The sequence below is a fragment of the Pangasianodon hypophthalmus genome, chromosome 7 (genome assembly GCF_027358585.1).
Source record: "Pangasianodon hypophthalmus isolate fPanHyp1 chromosome 7, fPanHyp1.pri, whole genome shotgun sequence".
In the NCBI taxonomy this organism is placed as follows: Eukaryota; Metazoa; Chordata; class Actinopteri; order Siluriformes; family Pangasiidae; genus Pangasianodon; species Pangasianodon hypophthalmus.
This window is the reverse complement of record NC_069716.1, coordinates 22640881-22662990: the sequence shown is the minus strand read 5'-3', so window position 1 is coordinate 22662990 and position 22110 is coordinate 22640881. Positions and strand designations below refer to the sequence as shown.

The 22110-nt window shown below is 40.2% G+C and overlaps 2 protein-coding genes and 1 non-coding gene across 4 annotated transcripts in view; 2 read left to right on the top strand and 1 right to left on the bottom strand.

The window, feature by feature from the left end:
* Positions 1–500: 500 nt before the first annotated feature.
* Positions 501–5599, top strand: hic1l (hypermethylated in cancer 1 like). 2 transcript variants are annotated; one of them, XM_026917406.3, is made up of 2 exons: positions 501–641; positions 2304–5599. In XM_026917406.3, exon 2 carries the CDS (start codon positions 2335–2337, stop codon positions 3733–3735), a length of 1401 nt encoding a protein of 466 aa, XP_026773207.1. In that variant the 5' UTR covers positions 501–641; positions 2304–2334; the 3' UTR covers positions 3736–5599. The 2 variants fall into 2 exon arrangements, with proteins under 2 accessions (XP_026773207.1, XP_026773208.1); XM_026917407.3 differs by lacking the exon at positions 501–641 and adding an exon at positions 648–857.
* A 3591-nt stretch (positions 5600–9190) lies between these two features.
* Positions 9191–22110, top strand: part of adam19b (ADAM metallopeptidase domain 19b) — a 29366-nt gene continuing 16446 nt past the window's right edge. The window contains exons 1-3 of the mRNA XM_026918083.3: positions 9191–9538; positions 9661–9758; positions 10477–10547. Coding sequence (XP_026773884.3) covers positions 9415–9538; positions 9661–9758; positions 10477–10547 — 293 coding nt within the window. The 5' untranslated portion in view covers positions 9191–9414. The remainder of the gene's footprint in view (positions 9539–9660; positions 9759–10476; positions 10548–22110) is intronic.
* Positions 14308–14380, bottom strand: trnat-ugu (transfer RNA threonine (anticodon UGU)). The gene has a single exon. It is a non-coding gene; the product is annotated as a tRNA-Thr (tRNA).

The window sequence follows — 22110 nt, the reverse complement described above, 5'->3', positions numbered from 1 at the left end:
GGTGCAGTGATGGATGTCTGAGATTTTTTTTTAATAAAATTGATTTCTGCCAGGTAGAAAAAAAATTTTTTTTTGCAGAAGCAGCAGCAAAATTCTTATTTATCCTAAAAATAAAATTCTGACTTATACAAAAAAATTGACCTATATTGAAATCTTGATCTACCTCAGAATTCTGACTTAATGTCTTAAAATTATGAATGATGTGTCTATTTATTAGGTACCTACCTAAACAGCTTTGAGCTATGCACTAAATAAGATTTTAAAAAGGACATTATTTTCACTACATCATACTGAGATAAGAAGTCAGATTTAGAGATAAGACAAAAAAAACCTGCTGCTAAAAATAAACAAAAATATGTTATGCATGTTTTTTTGTTTTGTTTTGTTTTTTTCTACCTGGCAGAAATGAGTTTCTATAGGGAAAGAGGTCTGCGTACTCTGGTTTAGGGTGGGTCTTCATTTTCCCCCACCCATCTCCGGCATTAGCCACGCCCTCGACAATGCCCCACCAGCCGAGCGCGTGCCGCTCGCTGGCTCGCTATCCAATTGGGTCAAGGGTTACGAGGCGCTACGTCACACGCTGCTAAGATGGCGTTTTGATGACGACGCGAGAAACGAGGACCCCTGCCCTTGTTCGAAAGGTATATTTTTTAAAAAAAGCAAAACTGAGTGTGTGTGTTTGTATTTGTGCTTGTTTGTGAAAGCTCGCTCTGAGGGCGAGTTTAAAGTGTGTTTATGAATGAAAGGGGAGTGAAATTGGCCGGGAAGACGGACAGCTTTCACACACTGAGCTCGGTGTAGGCGAGTAAAGCCCTCCTGCAGCAGCCACCTACATTTCTGTTCAGCAGCCTGGCAAGGTGGGACTGCTTTTTCCTTCACTCGACCAGCTAGTCTGGGGTTTTTTTCTCGTTTTTATCATTTGGTGTGTAAAAGCGTAATGCTGTGTTTAGCGCTGCAGTGCTCATGTCGTGAAGAATGTCGTAACTCGATGGTAGAAGAAGTGTGTTGCTATTGTGGCTCAGTGCCTGTAGGCGATTAGTGTTTACAACCCGCAGTTCCGCATTCACTAAGCCACAGCACACACACACACACACACACACACACGCACGCATTCCCACTCTGGGAGGCTGGTTTCGAGTTTCTGAAACATTTCATGTCAAATAACCCTTTCACTTCTTGTAGCAATGATCATAGTTTTATGTTTAATTCCTTGTCATAAATATTTTGCTCAACCTTCTTCATCTTTTATATGTTACACACTTTGGACTCAAAATGAAAAGTACATAAATCAGTCAGTAAATATTAAATGCTTTTAAGACTTTCTACCCAACCCCCATGTGTTCCTCCATTTACATTCATTCACTGGCAATTTTATCCAAAGGATCCAATCCGAGCAATTGAGGATTAAGGGTCTTGATCTGTGGCAGTCCTGGGATTCACACTCCCAATCTTTCGAACACCAGCGCAGAGTCTTGACCATTGAGCTACTGCCCATTGCAAAGCGAGCTCATTTAGACCCTGGTCATTTCTTTTATCTGTGTTGTATCTTGATAAGATTTTGACCGCATGTATTATTGGTTGCGGCTTTTTGGTTAGCTGGATTGAAATCCAGTTGCTGCGTCACATCAGCGCAGTACATTTGATCACTAACTACCTGTGGCATTCCTCATTTTTGGTTGTTTTATGTAAATGCGTTTTGACATTATATTTCAGGAGGGGTTTCTGGTTGTCAAATGTGGCTGATGCATCTATGCTTGTATAATGTGGATAAAATGTATTTAATATACATTTCCACCCAATTTATATTTTTATATGGATAATCCTAATATTCAAGTCACATCAAAAAGCCAAGTGTAAACTTACATTCCTTGTTTAATAGAAAAGTGTAATATGCTTATATATTATTCAGCTCTGCTACAGGACGTCAGGACAGCTGATTTGAACTCAAGAATGCAAACATGCACCATTTTCAGTGGTTAAGGCTGATGGCTACTCTTCAGAAGGTCATGAGGTTCAAATTTCAGCAGCGACAAGCTATGACTGTTGGGCCCTTGACCCTCTTTACTCCAGGAGCATTGTATCATGTCTGACCCTGCACTCTGCCCCCAGCTTCCTAACACAATTTGTGACGAAAATGATTTCAATGTGCTGTACTTTCATTTGTGACAATAAAGCCTGTCTTCTAGTTTTTAGATTATGTTCCTGCAACAGCACATTCCAGATATAGCCACTTCACTTTGAGTGTTTTGTTTAAAAAAAAAAAAAATAATAACCCTGTACTTTTTTTTTCTTTTTTTGTGTAGTCACCTCAATGAAAAACATCAAGGGCAGGAGATGGAGCTCTCAAATTATGCCAGCCAACTGCTGCTGCAGCTCAACCAGCAACGCTCCAAGGGCTTCTTATGTGATGTCGTCATTATGGTGGATAACACACTCTTTCGAGCTCATAAAAGCGTCCTTGCCGCCGCCAGCAGCTACTTCAAGTCCCTCGTCCTGCACGATAACCTCATCCATCTCGATGCCGAGTTGGTGGAGCCAGCCGTGTTCCAGAAAATTCTGGACTTCATTTACACTGGCAAGTTATGTGAGGAGAGTCAGGGAACAGAGCGCGTGCAGAATCTGAGCTCCTTTCTCACTGTCGCTAACTACCTCCAGCTCCACGACCTGGCGAGTCTGTGTACCAGCAAACTCGAGTCTAGCAACACGTCCTGCAAGGGCTCTTTACGCACCCAAAACCTGCCTTTTTCACCTGCCTCAAAACACTTGGTCAAGCGGGAGGCAGAAGACACTTCATCTGACATCGAAGTATATGCAAACATGGTCCCTCCAAAGAAAAGACACAATGGCGAGAACAAACGCAGCCCGGGCGGCAAGCAAAGCTTTGGGCTGGATTTGACCAAGAAGAGCTCTTCTCGCCGTGCTGTAAATAATGACATCAGCAGCATGCAGGAATACTCGCAGTCCTCTGTTTCCAAGACAACTGCCAATACTCTCCGGTCAGGTATGGAGGGAAAGGGCTCCCCGGAGAAGACCAGAGGCCTGGATGCTTTTGATGGAACGCAGGAATGGAGAAGGACGCCTTCTAGAGAGCGCTCCAGGAGGAAAGGCAACGTCAACGGTTATGTGTCTGCAACCAAAGGTGGAAGTCACGTAGGCCAAAACCATGCCGGAGAAAATTCCCAAGAGCAGCCACAAGACGGAGGATCCAACGGTGCCAGCCCTAACTTTGTCTACAGACAGGAGTCCTACCTCGAACCAACTCAGGAGGACAACAGTTATGTCTGTATCCCATGTGGAAAAGGATTCCCATCTTCAGAAAGCCTAAATTCCCATGTCGAATCTCACACGGATGCAGATGTGAATCTCGGCCAGGACAAAGAGGAAGGGGACGAAGATCCTGCCACTACTGGTGCCCAAGAAACCCTGGAGGTTGTAGATAAAAGCCCGTTGAAGCAGTACAAAGAGCTGGACACGCTGAGACCATTCCCTTGCAACATCTGCGGCAAAATGTTTACGCAGCGTGGTACCATGACGCGCCACATGCGCAGTCACCTGGGCCTGAAGCCGTTTGCCTGCGAGGAGTGCGGCATGCGCTTTACACGGCAGTACCGCCTCACCGAGCACATGCGTGTCCACTCGGGAGAGAAGCCCTACGAGTGTCATGTCTGCGGGGGCAAGTTTACACAACAAAGAAACCTCATCAGCCACATGCGCATGCATACCTCACCAAATTAGACTTGGAGAGTTGCAATAGATGACACACAAAATATCAGTAAAGATTCTAAAATAAGCCTGGTCTAATAAAACCATATTACCTCCTGTCGCTACAGTAAGTTATCTTCACTGAATATTAACTATGGAATGTTCCTTGTGGTACCTACTATTTTGAAAGAATGAATGTTATAGCTGATTCTTACAGTTACAATGCAGAACGTATCGATTTTTTTTTGCGCTTTATCTGGATAAAACAAAACCTCATGTTTACTTGAATACATGTGCAAACATTGCTACCTCAGCTTATACCTCCCAAATCCTCAGATGCCCTTTGAGATTATGCTCATCTACACCATATTGAATTAATTCCTCCAAAAAGAAACAGAATGATCCGTTTATAGTTGGCGCCAATATCTGGAAAATAATACGGCATCTGATATAAATCCAAAAATAAACTGTAATGATCGGTAGAGGAAAACACACTGCCTGCTTTACGGTGAGAGGACCGATTGAAAACCAGTATAGGGTTTGTGATAAGGATTAGCGGGACAAGGGTTGTTACCTGATGGTTCATGGAGCATTTAGGCATGTGTGATGTACAGTTCCAAAGATATAATGAATGTTGAAAGAAAAATAAAATACTGTATTACTGTAACCAAATCTATATTCTTACAATATACGTATTTAAGTGTAAGTCTAATTTATGTGTATGATCACAGATGTCCGTCTTTGTTAGTCGCCCACCCTTTCCTCCCCGCGGGCTTCGTTAAATGTAAGATGCTCATGTAAGTCCTTTCCTTTAGATTTTCCCCGTGCTTAAACCTTTTTACATTTATAAAACTATTGATGACCTGAGACCAAAAGGACTATGGATAAACTGTTGTAAATATCTTCTGAGTATCTTGAAATTGCTTGGTTGCTCATTGATTGCAGGGTTTTGATAGTTATAGCATGAGCGGTTTAATTCTGAATCCTTCGATCGGTTAGAACACTGGGGGTTTTTGCTTATGTGTAAAATCATTTGTGTGATAATATCTTTATATTTTGGTATGTACTCTCGTTTTGTGTTGTTCCATTCCAACAAACTTATCTGTTACTTTTCATCTACCTCATGTTTTCAGGGTGTTTACCCACTCGCTGTGTTTCAAAACACACGCCTCTTTGTTGTTTACATACTTAATGGTCGCCATGTTAAAGTGTTATACCAAATCTCATGTAAGAAAAATCTCATACTGTAACTCATACTTGCACACTTGTATATTAGAATCATTCATTTTGGGGAAAAAAGGCCACCACTGTTACACCAGGCCAATAGGAAAACTTGTCATGGTGTTTTTTTTTTTTTTCCCTGACCTCCCCCTCCAACCCCAGTATGAGTTTACACACATGTTGCTATCCGTGATGCTGTCTGTTAAAATATGCAGGAACGATTCTGTTTTATGATGGACCTGAAACCGAAACTGTGACAACACTTGGACTTTTTTCTCAGGAAACCTCAGGGATTACTTTCAGGCGCGTCTGTATTTTATACCACAAAGCACCAGATACCGATATTTTTGCAGCTGCTTTCCTCAGTGTTTAAACACTACTGCCACATTTAAATACTCTGTAGCATTATTTCCAGCCAACACAATACGCCTGATAAGGCATGGCAGCTCAATTCTGTGGTCTACTTTCCACTTGTGGTATATTTTAATAATAAATGATTGATTAACATGAATTTCATACGCATTTGGAAAGAACATCGAATGCCATTGTTCATAGAGTACGAATTGTGACCTGTTGAATACCAAAGCACATTTTCACAAAATGGATGGATACATATGAATGACAATGTACTTGACATGATGCTTATAATTAAATGCTGATAAAAAAAAATCTGTGTTTTCTGTATTTTATCTCTGCTTATGGAATTTCAAAGATTTTGAGATGCTTGTGAAATTGTGTAATTTGAAAAAACTTTATATTGCAATTTATTTACAGTGAGATGCTGGGAGTTTCTGAGTCTAACATCCAAATCCCTGACATATGCAAGGAACGTAAGAATATAAAGTCCTTTGAAATTGTATTACAGTATTCTTGTTTAGCTTTTAAGGAGGCACTAGGTGCAATGGGTAGAATTGCTGCCTCACAGCGCCATGATCCCCACCTCGATTCTTGTAGGATTCCTCTGGGTTCTCCAGTTTCCTTCCACCTCCCGAAGTAGCCAATTACGTAGCCAATCCTCCAGAGCATGGATTGGCTACTTAATTGCCTTTAGGTGTGAATAAGTGTGTGTGTGCTGCCCTGTGATTGACTTGTGTCCAATCCAGGGTGTATTCCCGCCTCATGTAAACTGTTCTGGGGGATAAACTCCAGATTCACAGTGACTCTGAGCAGGATAAAACACTTACTAATGATGAATGAATGACTGTTTAGCTTTTGGAAAGTACAAACAACACGTTTCATGGCACACTCAAATATTGCATTTTGTTGTTTCATAATAATTCTAACAGAAAAAAATTCTAATAATAACTGCCCTTTGAAAATATAATATTTATGATTTTACTGATAGTTAAGGCACAGTATCATTTTGCACTGAATGAAGTTTTATCTGCAAATGTATTAAGGTCAGTACTGGGACAGAAAATTCAGTCACATGCTGCTGAAGCATTAAGCATAGCTGTGCTGATGTACTAAATTAAAGCACCATTTTGGATAATACAGTACTACGGTTCTTGCTGTCATAACTGACAGTGAATTTTTAAATCTCCTCCAGTAGGTGGCAGTAAAGAGCAGGTTTCTCTCTGTACCTATAATCACATTTCTTCTTGTCTGAGCGATCTGATCTGCATCTCTTTCCTTACTCACACACTGGCATATTGTGGTTTTGTGTTTGGATTTGTAAGAGGTCCACTATTATTATGCTAGCTGCAGGGTTGGGTGTCCCAGCCGATGCATTTAAAGGTGCAGTCAGCAAATTTGGCAGAAGTTACCTTTAACACACCACTGAAACAAATATGTTTGCATTTAAACATGCACACATTCTACCTAGGCTATAATGCTGGAGGTGGAACTTTCTGATTTGTCTGGCAACAAGCTTCACAGGCAACTCAAGACTGTGTCCTGATTGGTTTACTGTAGGTGGTGCATATCATTTGGGGGTTTTGTTTGTTTGTTTCAAAACCTGGGGCAGCAGATAGACAATTTTTTTCATCATTGCAGCTAGGGAGAACTTTGCCAAATATTACAAAACATGTTCTGACTTATTGCTGACCCCCCCTTTAATGTCAATTCACACCATTTGATGAAACAGGTTCTCAACTAAAAACCCCAACCTGAACCCCCACACCCAACCCTGAGACACACACACCTAAAGTTACCTGCCAGCCTGTGGCCGAGTGTGCGTTACACACAGACACACACAGTGCCTTTCATCTGATAAGGATTAACCACCATCTATTGATCAGGGGTCAGTCCATAGTTCAGTTTACTGTAGAGCATTGTGTCTTCACTGATAGTCTCTGCAGCCTCAGCAGCTCTGCTCTTCATGTAGATCTCATCTAGTGTTCACACACCGATGGGAGCTCAGAGACGGAATAAATGAGGTTCTGTTTTGAAAAAACTAGGCAGGACCTCGGTAGCCAAATGTCAGTTTGCAGCTTCCTTGTAGCATTTGGTCCATCCGTAACACATGGACTCTCTTTTTTCTTACACAATGAGCATCATACACTATTCCTACCAAACTTTTTATGAAAAGGAAGTCAGTACTGTCAGCATTTACAGTTGGGGAAATCCCACTCAGGGTAGGAGAGTGATGCCAGTGGCTTTGTCCCACTTCCAAGATGGAAATCTCTTGGAGTAACAAATGTGACTATTAATGTAGACTTACAAACTGATTGAGGACAGTGACCTCCAAACTGGGAATGTGTGGTCTCTAATGCAGTTTGCCATTACTGTTGTTTATGATATAATTCTTATTGCTAAGTCTGTTATTCGGCTGTCAGGGAAGAAGGACCAGATAAGATTTCATGTCCTAGCTCTTTCAGTTTCCATTTCCAACTCTTGCAAATAATTTATACAGTTGTCACAACAGTGCCTGACATGTAAAAAATGATTTAATTGGTGAGAGGGTGGTAAGGAGGCTGTGGCATTGCCTTTTTCGGGTAGCTGTGAAGCAAACCTTGAGTCATGTTGAATCCTGACATTAAATTTTTACATCTAATTTTCACTTATAAAGCCCATCTATTAATAAAAAAAACCTGTAAAATGTTGACAATGCAACATCTTTTTTTGGGGAAAGGTCCATTTTAGCCGCAGGCCCATTTCAGATTAATGTCTTAAAATCGGTCGTTCATTACAGATAAGGCAGGAATTGTGTTTTATAGCATTAAAAGCTACTCAAACATCATTGAAAGACTGATATTTCAATAACAGATATGTTCCAGTATATTCATATTGCGGTGCCCAAGTGGCAGGTAGACTTTTACAAAAAATAAAAAGGGTACTGAACTATACCTTTCTTGTCGCTGGTGTGGTACCCCCAAGCATACAACTTCTGTAACATTAGTATGTATCTTTTATCTATAGAAAGGTGCATGTAGTGTGCCTTTGAAGCTTTACTCTAAAAGGTAATACAGTCCAACTCCATCCATCCATCCATTTCTGTACTACTTATCCTACACAGGGTCATGGGGAGCCTGGTGCCTATCCCAGGGGACTCGGGCACAACGCAGGGGACCCCCTGGATAGGGTGTCAACCCGCCACAGGGCACAATCACACACCCACTCACACACTATGGACAACCTGGAACTGCCAATCAACCTACAGTGCATGTCTTTGGACTGGGAGTACCTGGGGTAACCCCCCGAGGCACGGGGAGAGCATGCAAACTCTGCGCACGCAGGGCGGAGGCAGGATTCGAACACCCAACCCCGGAGGTGTGAGGCAACACTAAGCCACTGTGTCCCCCTACAGTCTCATTATGTGCCTTAAATCTTTTTGTAGGTACATTATAATCATATCAATCGAAAGACATATATTAAAGATAAAAAAGATAAGCGACAAGAAGAGATTCAGCCTGGATGGAACACCGGTCCGTTACAGGGCATCATGCACACACATACTCACACACTCATTCACACCTGGGAGCAATTTATCACAGCCAGCCTGCCTACCTGGACAGTAGGAGGAAACCAGAGAACCCAGAGGAAACCCATGTGAACATGGAGAGAACTCCACATAGACAGTAACCCAGGCTGAGGGTTGAACCCAGGACACTGGAGCTGTGAGTCGGCAATACAGCACACCTAGCCACTGTGCATATGTAGACATTATTATCATTATTATTATTATTCCTACTAAGAATGTCTGGAGCTTTGTGAATGGCATTGCACACGCGCCGCTTTGTGTGTGTGAGCGTGTGTGTGTGGATGTGTGGATGTGTGTGGGTGTGCGTGGGTGAGACAAAGAGAGAGAGAGACAGAGATAGAGATAGAGACAGAGAAAAGGGAGGGCGGGGGCAGCTCGCACTGCTCTAAAAGGCAGGAGGAGATGCACGCGTGGCTTTTACCGGTTTGCATATGACACATATAAAGCATGGCGCGGGTTAGAAGCAGATAACTGTCGCTGAGTGTGTGTGTCTGTGTGTGTCTGTGTGTGTGTGTGTGTATGTGTGTGTTTACTGCAGTCACTGTGGATCTGCTGTAGCACGGGACAGGATGGCGAGGCGCGTGCGTGAGGAGCGCTGTGTGTTCCGCGCGACATCACCAGCACACAGCGCGTGCCCTTCCACCATTTATTTCATTCTCCTTTTCCAATGCACTGTCTTCTGCCAGAACACAGGTAAGTGCTCATTCCAGCACAGGAGGAAACAGTGTCCATGAAGAGTCCACTTTAAGAGATGCACCGCTGTGTATTGCTTATAAATGTGTGTGTGTGTGTGTGTGTGTGTTTTGGTTGATCAGCGCACGCGGGCGTGCTGAGCAGTTTGGAGCGCTATGAGGTGACTTACCCTCAGTGGCTGAACCCCAGAAGCAGAAGAGCAGCTCATACACACACGAAGGTAAAAATAAAATAAAATAGAAATGCAGTAGATATAACAGTAATGGACAGAATAAATGCAGGCCAAAATCAGGAGAGTAGTTACACTTAGAGCTACAACAACAATAACAATAACACAGCATTATTATTATTATTATTATTATTATTAGTAGTAGTAGTAGTAGTAGTAGTAGTAGTCATATCTGCTCAAGCTCCCAAATCAGAAGAGTAGTTAATTTTTATATTAATAATAATAACAATAATAATAATAATAATAATAATAATAATAATAATAATAATAACAATAATTTTGCTAGCACATCAAAGAAAAAAAGTATTACTCATCTGCCAGTTTAATCAAACTCAGCTCCTTATTGTGCACTATTTCCACATGTGGTGTAAATTGCAATAAAAAATCTTGAAATAAAAAAAATAATTGACAGATACCATTAAAAGCAATATTGCGACAAAACATTTGTATGAATTCACAAATGACGGCAATGTGGTTTGATTTTATTCCATTTCATATGATTGCAAGAAGAGATACAAACAGTAACCCTGCCCTAACCTCAGCCTCGACTTTTCATACAGATCGTGTTGTTACAGTTTTGCGAGTTGTGAGACCCGGTTGACTTGTTAAAAGTTAAACAAGTCAACCGGGTGATATTAAACAAATACTGTATATAGAGGTGTTTTGTATGGTCATAGCAAATAATAACAAAACTGTCTTACATCCTCAGCATCCTTCAGAGGTAGACATCAAGATTACTGCAGAGGGAATGGAGCTGGTTCTCCAACTACAGAGAAATGAGTGAGTGGCTGCTCTCTGTGTGCGCTTACAGTGATTCAAATCACTTTTCACTGTTTGAGCTGGGCTTTGCTGAATGCACCAGCTTTACTTTTGTACTTCATTATGGGATAATAGCACTATCACAGTCTATAAATACATGTCTTGGGGTCGGATTAGACCTGAGCAGTTGTCCTGAGCATGTGTTGTTGGAGTGTTTACACTGTGCGCTTTCACACAGAACCATAGGAGACTGACACCTGATCCTCCTGCTCAGGGACACAGGAAGTCAGGCATATGGTGTCACGTGATCTCATGTAGCTCCTGTGAGAGTTTGGCCATTAAGTTAAAGGCTGACTGAGGCTCTTTGATGATCAGCAGGATACAGCGGAAATAGAATAGGCTTCTTATTTTCCAGCTTTGTCAAAACCTTTTAATAGCTAAATGCTCCCATTGTTCTGGGTGGCGGGAGTGATCCATTGCTAAGTGTTGTATCTATTGCCTCTGGTGATGCTGAAACCCCCTACGGCTCCGAGCTTTATCTGATTAGTCCAAGTCCCATCATGAGGCCCTCATTAGCAGATGGAGATAGAGGAGTGAAGCTCCATTAAGAGTGTGACTCCATAGCGTCTGACTGTGGATCCGTCTGGGGAAACACCAACTGCTGGGTCAATCCAGGGAATAAACACCCATCCTGGAGCAATGCATATTCTTAATACCATTTGAGCCAATAAAAGCCCAGCAAGCCACTATGACAGGATTCATCAGCTGGTGGTCCGGATTAGGACCCAGCAAAGTATTTGAGCGGATTGAACTGAGTACTTGCGGAAAAAAAATTTGTAGAAAAGTGAAAGAGACTAGTTTTCTAAACATGAACCATCGTGGCTACTGTAGATCTGCAGATCCAGTGTTGCTGCTTATCCAATCACATGTATATATATAACTTATTTAGTTGAAGGCAACTCATCAGGCCAGAAGTACAGGGCTAGAGACATTAGGTCAGAAACAAGAGTTTTCATAGATTTTCATTTTATTTACCTTCTCTCTGGTCTGACATGGCTTGTTTAAACAAAAGAAAGTTGACAACGAATGTTTAAAGCTGAATGGACAAAGATGTATATGTTTGGATTTCATCAGTTCAGAGTCCACGGCACTAGTCAAATGTGGTAACAAGTGGGAAAAGTGGCTCAAACAGTGGAAGCACCACTATGAAACAAGACATAACCAAACTGCCTTATTTATAGCCCTAAACTAATCAAGCATTAAAAAGTAAATGTTGTCTCCATTCTATCATGTTAGTTGCTTATCTGGACCTTTGTATTCAAGGAATTTTATGTATGTGTACCTTGCTAATTTTAGTTGAATACCCCAGCATTAGCACATTTTGTGAAACTGAATTGACTGTGAGAAGAAATGGTGTGATACAACAACAGTTTCAACATTGCTTCACATCTGGAGCAAGATCCTTTGTAAGAAATCTATCTTGTTTTATTGCAATCCACACCCATGTGTGTGTAAGTGTCATAGTTGTACTTAAACCATAGTGTGAGACTTACTGTAGCACTTTTCTCTGTCTATATTTTTGGGAGAAATGAGTCTCATTCATTAATATATTTATTAGCATGATGAAAAATTCATGCAGACAAAATTTTGCTATAAGGTAACCTGTGCTAACCAACTGTGTTGCTGAAATGAAGGGAAAAGACATAAATATGGTTTTTCTTGGCTTCTAATAATGGCATATGGAAATGTTTTGTCCTCTCTGTTCCCATCGTTCACTAGTCATCAAAGGCGCTCCTGTGAACTGATTAAAAAGAACTTCAAGATAACTTTCTTTTGATCCGTTAAATCATTAACTTCTCACTGCTACCGCTGTGTCCATTTTAAATAAAGACACAAGGCCATGTGAAAGAGATGGTACCTTTAAACCATTGATTCCTCTGTTATCCTGCAGCTGGACACTGTGTTTGTCTTATTTTTGTGCTGTAGTACTAATCACACCCTTTCCCTTCACCCCAACCATTACCACTCTCACTCTCTCTTTCATCTTTATTGTCTTCATTTATCTTTCTCTGCTTTCCATCTCCCCTGCCCTCCCACCTCTTCCTTTCCTCTCTCGTGTCCTCTCTATCTCTATCTAAGAGGGGGTTATCTATGATAATTTAATTTCTTGCTTAATGCCCAGGAAGGTACAGACCAGACAGCCTCCGTCCAATGTCAATGGCACCTCCTCAGTCCTAGATATAAAAAGTTAATATCATGTGTTATTCCATTGTCTTATCAGGAAGTTGTGTAATTTGATTATTTCTTACAAGATGGCTCATCTGTAAGAAAATAACTTCAAAACAGAGTTTGAAAGTGTTGCGTTTTTCAAGGTTGCACAAGGGTTCTCTCACAAAAGTCAACTTCTGTACATTAACATTTTTTCTCCAAAGCTCCAGTTCTCCTTGTCTGCAGCAGGGTGCACTCATCTAGAATAGAAAGAAGCAGCAGTAAATATTCAGGCATCTGTAGTTAGTGGATGTCATCCAAGCCAGATCTGTCTCAGTCAGGGTGTGTGTCTGTGTGTGTGTGTGTGTGTGTGTGTGTATGTGTGTGTCTGTGTGCTGTCAGCGTCTCCAGGCTTTTAGCCTAATGAATGCCTGGCCGGTCAGTTCAGACAGGCTGTAGCTCACAGGAGCCCATTTGGTCAATTGCCAAGCCAGGCTTTGCTGACTCAGATCTTTGATGGAGAGGAAGGGGCGGGAGCTGGACAGAAGGTTATGCAGGTCTTCAGGACAGGGGATGGAAACCTCATGGAGATAATATATGAGATTTCATGGTATAACGGAAACCACTCAGTACACACTACTCCCTTTGATATACTCAATCCTATTGTGCTCAAGTACCACATCAGGCACAGGGTCCACAGGTTAAAGCAGAAAAGTATAAACTCTTAGCTTTGCTGATAGTTATGGAAGTAAAAGTACAGGAAAGTTCAGAAAAAAACTGAAGATAATATTTTTGTCCAGTGTATCAGAATTGTGTAACGAAAATTGTAAAATGTTTGTGTAGGTCACTGCTTGTGCTCTCAGTTAGTGTGTATCTCAGCTTTCACAGGTCAGCACATATCAGCCATTTTCAATCAGTACTAACAAATGAATAATTTTATTGCCATTATAAGATTAGTCAGGACATTGTTGGGTTTCTGTGTGTAGAGTATTGTTACTCGGTGTTTAGCTGCTGCTGAGCAGGGCAATGGGAAAGGGGAGGGGGTGTGAGCCCCCTGCTGGGCAAACAATTCATACCTCTCCACAGTAACATTGATACAATGATAAAATGGACAGCACAACTAAAGCTTTTTTGTTAGTAAAACACCATATACAACTGCTACAATAAAATTATAACATTTAAACCTAGCAGGCCAGGTAAAGAAAGAAATAGTTATGAAAAACTGCAAATTCTTAAAACCCTGAGTGCCTACTTTCACTTCTTTTTACACTTTTCATTTCCAGACAAATGTTAATAATGAGCTGAGACTATTATTAATACAGTAATGGTGTATCAAACAGCAGCGGAATGTGATCATAGATTTTGGTTGGGCAGGACGATATCAATAATGACATAGTCTCTAACAAATTTAAGTCAACCATGATATGGCACCCCTGGAGCAGATAGGATTAAGGGCCTTGCTCAAGGGCCCAACAATGGCAGCTTGGTGGTGCTGGGGCTTGAACTCCCAACCTTCTGATCGGTAACCTGGAGCCTTGGCTGCTGAGCCGCCGCTGCCCAAAACCTTGCTTGAAGGCCCCAGTGAGGGTTGAACTCACGACCCCTGGTTTACAAGACCAGTGCTCTAACCACTGAGCTATGGAGCCCCTGTCTATGTGTATATAAGCATGATTTGTTCCCCAATGGGCTTCTATTAACACTAGTTGCATTTTTGACCACTATGCAATAATAACTCTGTGGAAACTAAATTGGGGCAGTGAGCTTGCTGCCCAATGATTGCGCGACATCTCGGATCAGCTTATATCTGTCAAATAGTTACATGTTTTATAATCGTTAGACACTCAAAAGAACTAATTAGTATTTCAAAGGAATTTAAAATGTATGGAGTTGTGAACGGGGATTTTATGGTGTTTAACATTTGTTGAATGGCTGATGTATACAGTACATTCCCTATGGATGAGCCACAACTGATATCAAAATAGTGCTAGTGAAGCAGTTTTGGATATAGACATCAATTCAGGAACAGACTTGGCTTGTTGTGAGGTTATTTCTGGTCATGTCTGTTGAAACTAGCTATTGTAAATAATCACTTCAGTGCTGTTAGGGACTCAGATTGGAGATACATGAGCAGGGTCTCTGTAAGGCTATTAATCCTTATGCTCTGTGTTTGTTGTCTTACACATTCATCATTCTGCCTTGTCTCTTTACCTCCTTTCTGTCTGTTCTTCCATCACTCTGCAGACTTCAGCAGAAAAAAACGTGTGTCTCAGTTCATCCATGGTGGCCTCACTAAGGGTTTTGGGTTCCTTACTACTGTAAATGTTTGAATGTTTGGGAAATGATAATAAAGTGTGCTGGCTCTGGTAAATCCAGTGGTGGAGAATTATATAATTATATTATATATATATATATATATATATATATATATATATATATATATATATTCATTTTGTCTTCCTGGTAGGCTTGGAGAAAGGTTTACATAACTTTTTGTGGTGACCCCACACACATTTAATCATCGGTGGTGTCTCTCGCTTAGGCAGTACCCTCAACTCCATTTCTGAGCTAGCTCTGCTTTAATGTCTTCTTTATCTCTTTTGCTTTATCACCCTTCCTCCTCCTCCTCGTCCTTCCCTTCACACTCAGCCTCCATGTTTTTATTCATCATTCATTTTTAATCTTTCTCTTATACATCCCCTCCCTCTCTCACTCTTCCACTGTTTGGGGTGATGTCATTCAGCACTGAGAGAATGTTGCCCACTGACACCCCTCCAAAATGATGAACTGAGCTCTTTGTTTCAGCCATTGCTAGACGGCTATGTCTCAAACACACGGCACTAAATCCTTGTGTACATTTGGCTCTGCTCTCACTGCTCGGACCTGCCAAGATGCAAAATCAGCTCAATTCATTTTGCAGTTTGGTGGGGTGACATATTAATGCACCAATCCCATAATGTCCTGCTTTAGTGGTTGGGGAAGAGAAGAGAAGAAAGGAAAAGAGGAAAAAAAAGAAAATAGAAAAAAAAGACAAGAGAAAAGAAAAGAAAAAAGAAAGCAAGGGAAAGTAAGGAGCCTCTGAGGTGACTTGGTGGTTAATTTGTTTAATAAACCATGGCCACAGTTGGATATATTGAGGCTGTATGTTAATATTTTGAGGCCAGACATGAAGTATCTTTTTGCCACAAATTATTATGTTGTGGTCATGAATTTTGTAACTTCAGTCCATGACTTAATATGTTATTAGAGCATCATAGTTTATACATGGCTTCCAGTTATTTGGGGGGACAGGGCAAATCCAGTGTGAATGGGAAAATTAGTGTTTTGGGAGTGCAAAACCACTGCTTTTGGATGTTCCACCATCTTGTTTATCCATGGTATATCCATGTTGCAACACCAGTGACTCCTGTCTGTCTTTATGCATCGTTCCAAAATTGAAGTAAAAGTGTAATATTATAAATAATCTCCAGCTTTAGTCTCTGAAATACATCTCAAGAAACGTAACTTGTGGACTATATATTATTAATTCATGGGCACACTGTATTAAAAATAACAGCCACCTCAGAAGTTGTAGAAAAGGGGCGAAAAATTAAAATAAATAGAAAAGAAAAGAAATAAAAAAAAAGAGAATAGAAGTTTAATTTGTCAGTACTCCTTATATTTGTACAATGTGTTGATCATTGTATTTATGTTTCAAAAATGAATGTCATACATATCAGGAATAAATACAAATGTACGCTTAGTTGTATTACACCTCAATCTGAACTCTTTCATACACATTCCTTGTACCAGCTGGCTCTTTATCCTTACCAGATAGAGTTAGCAACTGGAGAAAAGCCTCATGTCTTCATGTTAATGGCAGGGCTTTACAATAATGATGATTATTTAAAGAGAATGTTGTCATTTGGGCTACTAAATATCAGGAATCTTAGGGTAAAAGTGCTGATCTAGGTTCAGCTCCTCTCTATCTGTACTAACCCTAGATCAACATACTCAGAGAAATGTAAGCCAACCAGGGCTCTAATAGATGGTTTTGCATCAGATACTACTTTATCCTGCTGCTAAATTGGTACATGGCAGAGTCTGGAGCTTGCAAAGCTTCTTAATCTGCTGCCATCAGCAACTGTAAATACATTTTAAGCTTACACAGCCTCCCATAATACAGTGGTCTATTTTTGACGACATGTGTTTTATGGTGTTCCTCTGTAGGGAGAGGTTAGTGGTTGCATGGAGTCTCTGCCAGGGTACCACTTAAAAAGGCCAGCTCAGTAGTAGCACTTCTACTACACAGTGTGTAAGCCTCTAAGACACACCCACTCTCTTTTCCTGTGCCTGTGAAGTGTTACATCCCAGTTTCAGGGTAAAGCAGAATGATTAAACAGAAAAATAAATCGGATGTGGTTTGTTATGGGCGAGATGTATGACTAAAAAAACAGAACACAGATGTGAAAGACAAAAGGGGAATGAATTGTGTATCAGGGTAGTGGGCAGCAAACACAACAATCTGTTCAGATATGAAGAGATTACAAGCTAATTGTGAGACACGAGTAGCTAACATTCCTATTAAAAATTAAACACATCAAAAAAGACATACAATATATATAGATATAAAAAATAGACACATAAAGTCAGCCCTCAAACAAAATGGCAGTCACACCCTACACCCAGTGGAACAAACTCATTATATCCTAGTGTTTCCCCCACATGATTCTTCTGTTGTGGCCACCAGAGTTTGGGACAGAAGTTTTTCACATGACTTCACATCTGGCTGGTAAATGATCAGAGGATGTTTCATCAGGAGGAGAAAAAAAACTTTATATATATTATATATATTACAGAGGGTAAGTCGATATCAGCTAACTAGCTTTTGTTAAAGTTAGCAATTCTTGCTGCTGAGATATACTTCCCTGGTGTCCCATAACATAGCTAGCTAGCTAACGAAGCAATGTGACAGGGAGGATCTGCTTCACTCCTGCTTGTTGAAGGTGTGCTGTTGCTATAGTCAGTCTCCTGTTCTGTCCTCAACATGGCACTGATTATACAGTGTGACGTCATATGAAACGCAAGGATACAGAATATATACACAACAAACAAAGTTACAAGGACCTAGCAATCAAAGCCAAAGGGGAGAGGGCAAATATAAGGTAACAAAACAAGCGTAGGGTTCACTAACAGTCAGACCCTCCAGCACCAGGTAATGAATATTGAGCAACAGTTCCAATCTGACAATGATTCAAATAGTGATGACTTTATCATAAGAGACTGCTGCGTCAGTTAATAGTCATGTACAGTACTCTGTTTAACCTCAATATAGCTCCCGCCTTGGGTCATTATGCTAACAGCTAAAAGGCAGCGTTTTTTTCTTCTTCATTTTTAAGCTCACTATGTAATGACGACTTCAATAGACGGCCATTGTTCTAACGTTGCCTCTGGAGGAGTTCCGTTCAGAGCAGTTCAAGTGCACTCTATGTTGAACTCAAACCATTTTAATGCCCTTTAGGATGAGCGTAAGCCCATGCATGACTCTGAACTAGCCACATAGCTTTGATGACCAGACCTGACCTCAGTGACAGGATGAGTATCACCAACTTTCTTCCTTTGTGTGGACTGATCCATGCAGAAATCACAAAGGTATTATAAGAACTAGAGAGTTTAGCATTAGAACCTATTTATTTCAGTGAAGTTTTTTCACTGAGGCATTGTCCAAAAAGAAACTGACATCTTCGTTTCATTGGGTGTTACTTTGTGGAAAAATACTTTGAGCTAATGACCTGATTTCCAATGCCACAGTGAAATCGGACATGCTGACATCACTGGTTGACAGCACCTTGTGTTGCTCTTGCACTCATGCATAATTTATGATGTAAAACTGTACTAGACAAAGAAATCGTTGATGAAAATAATTTAGTCTCTTGGTTAAACGCTGCTATTTTTTAATGTATGTCTATGGTAAAATATGCTCTTTTGCAAATGTAATGGATTTCATACCTTTTGACAACAACTATTAGCCAGGTATTGTACATCTGACCAGCTTAACTCTGGCCCTTTGGCTTAAATGGTAAAAAATGGCAGCAGTGACAGAAGTTTATTATTATCATTATTATTATTATTATTATTATTATTATTATTACTACTACTATACTATTTATCAAGACACAAGCAAAGCTAAGTAGTCCAGACAATTTCAATATTGTCTGAATTCATCAAGTCTGGAGTAACAGCTGTGATTCTAAATGTATAGGTTGCCAGTTGCAGCATTCATTGCCACACAGTGTCATCATCCCAGCTTACCCTTGAAGCTGATGCCTTGTCAGACCTATTAATCATGAGGTTGCTAATGTTAGTGCGCTGTAAAGCTATTTGCTGCTGTGGCTGTGTGCTCAGGTGCTGATGTAATCTGTAGCCTCAGAAATGCTTCTGAAAACCAGCTGAATTGCATTTCTGAAAGCTTAGAAGGTTTGTGGCTTTTTAAAAATGTAAGAGACTGTAATAATGTCTTACTGTACGTTCATCAAACATGTGTTGATGTTGGAGTGATAAACAGGAAGTAGTAATAGAGTGTGTCTTGAGAGGTATGTTAGCTCTCTATGAGAGCTCATAGTGAGAATGATGAGTGTTTTTGTTTGTTCAGTAACAAATGTAGCTGAAAGTGAGGTAGTGGTCAAACGAAGAGCCAAACACATTTTTCCTGGTTGGTTTGAACTCTGTCATATTAGCATCATACCATTTCTACTCACTATGGTTGCAGATTATTTGTCCTCTAAACGCTACTTGCACTGAGATTCCACTGCAGTTTGCAGTTTTTCTATAACACGTCTCCTTTCTTTCACTGCATTGTTGGTGTTGTAGCAGAAGCAAAGTTTCCCTGAGAAGGAAGCAAAAACCTCCAAGTGTGAAAATGGCCCATCGCTGTGTGACATGTGTGGCACATTTTGACCTTTTTTTGCTTTCAACAGTGAGTTTTACATTTGCTCTTGAATAATAGTGATTGGTCCAAAAAAGATGCCAAAAAAGATGGGAGGCCATGTTTGGTGCTTTTTCGTTCAGAGAGAAATGACCCAATATTATGCCATGAGGCTGTGCAGGTGGTGCCACATTGTGGGTGGCGCTTGTGAGGTGGTCATGAGGTCGCAGCCCAGGGGAACTGGACTGTCTCCAGCATATTGTTGGTGTTTCCAGTATAAACACCGAGAGATAGTCATCCTCCTGACAGGTCTAACAATGAGCAGTCCACTGAGAGATCCAGTGTTTGTATGTGGGAGGTGGAAGAGTGAATGGTGAGGTCTAAACATCCGCTTATCGAGCATATGTCTACAGTTATTGTGAGGTGGGAAGGACTGATGTTTCACTGTTGTAGGAAAAATCTAAAAAAAAAAATGTAAAAAGCTAAATATCTATATATAGTATTTCTCCTCTTGTAATCTATTTTAGATACAGCTTATGATTGTAGTTCATGCATGTCCTCTGTTGGAACAGATTCAGGCTGTGCATTCCTCCAGCCCCACCCCAGCAAGTGAAATCCTAAACAGTTATTTTGGTCAGGACAAAGGTCACTAGTTATTCCTGACACCCCTACCGCGGTGAGAATTCCTGTCTGTTTGATCAGCTGTGGAAAACTGGTTTCTCACATCAGCCTAATACTCGAAAAATAACGCTTAGAAATATCATATTTGATATTAGTACCAAAAGTCTAATGTCTAGAAGTCTATCCATTTAGTCACAGTGTTTCTATTAAATTAGAGATGAATAAGTATTACAAATGAAAAAAAAGACATTTTGCTTACCTACAAAGTTCTTCAAACTGATCACCTTTGTCCTATGATGAAACATTTCTATCTTGATGAGCTTGGTCTCTTACAGTGTGACTCCGCCCCCACCTAAAGGGCACAAGGGTGAGTGGTTTGATGATGACGTAAATCATTTGCTATGGCCTTCACAGTCACCAGATCTCAACCTGATTGAACACCTATGGGAGATTTTGGTGATGATGTGCTAGATAGTGCTCTCCACCACCATCTGATGAAAAATCTTTTGGAAGACTAGCATTCATCCCTCCAGTACAGTTCCAAAGACTTGTATAATCTATGCTAAGACACAGTGAAGCTGTGGTAGGGGGGCTTGTGGTAGCCCAACACATTCCCGAGATGCTATATAGTGGTTTTTCCTTTAATTTGTCCCCATCTGTATTTTCTGTTTTGACAGAGAATGTAAGCAGCAAAGAGAGTTCTGCATTTTGAGGTTTTCAAATACTGGCTAGATCTGGTGTTATGATTCACTTGCTGCATTATAGTTGTTGTAACATAGTGCAGGGAAACTAAAATGCCAAATCACTGTGGATGGTGTGTTAAGAAAGGATTTAGCAATAGCTTTGGTTTGCTGCCCAATGCAACTGACAACAGTTTGAAGAAAAATAGTGAAGTAAAATTGTAATAAAATTGTAATAAAATTGTAATAGTTAAAACCTTTTCTCTACCTATGGTACTAATAAAGTTCTGCGAAAATTAGCTTATGGTCTTATGGTAATTAAATTAAATGTGACTATATATATATATATATATATATATATATATATATATATATATATATATATATATATATATATATAATATATATATATATAGTGTGCAAAAAGTCTTAGGCACATGGAAAGAAATGCTGTAGCGCAATGATGCCTTCAAAAATAATGAAATTAAATGTTTCTACATTAAAAAAACACTATAAAGAGCAGTAAAAAAGTAATAAATGAAACAAAGTCAATATTTGGTGTGACAGCCTGTTGCTTTAAAAAAAATAGTAGTCTCATGTGCAGTGTGTGCAGTTTTATAAGGAAATGAGCTGTAAGTTTTACTGAGCATCTTCCAGAAGCAGCTACAGTTCTTCTGGAGACTTTCACTGTCACACTTGCTTCTTATTTTTGCAGAAAAACCCAGCAGCTTTCATTATGTTTTTTTGTCTGAAAAGTGTCTCTTATGTAATATTCTGCTTTCTTTACGGACATACAAACATTGGTTTGTAACATTTAATTTTGTGCTGGAAAACTAACATTTGGAAATCTAAAAAGTTTTTGTACTGAATTAGTAATGTAGAAGTCATAAAATACAAATCTATTACAAAGTTTGTACTAAAAAATATAGGGTGCCTAAGACTTTTGCAAAGTACTATGTGTGTGTGTGTGTGTGTGTGTGTGTGTGTGTGTTTCAGTAACCCATTTTCAGCTCCAGTATTACCTTTGTCCCACATTAGATAGTCAACAAGGCCTTTAAGTTGTTCAGATCCAGGAAAGAAGAAGTAAAAACAACCATGTTGTCTTTATATTACGTGGCAAGAGAGTGAGCAGGAGGAAAAGACTGTGGTCATATTATAAATGCTAAGAATTAGG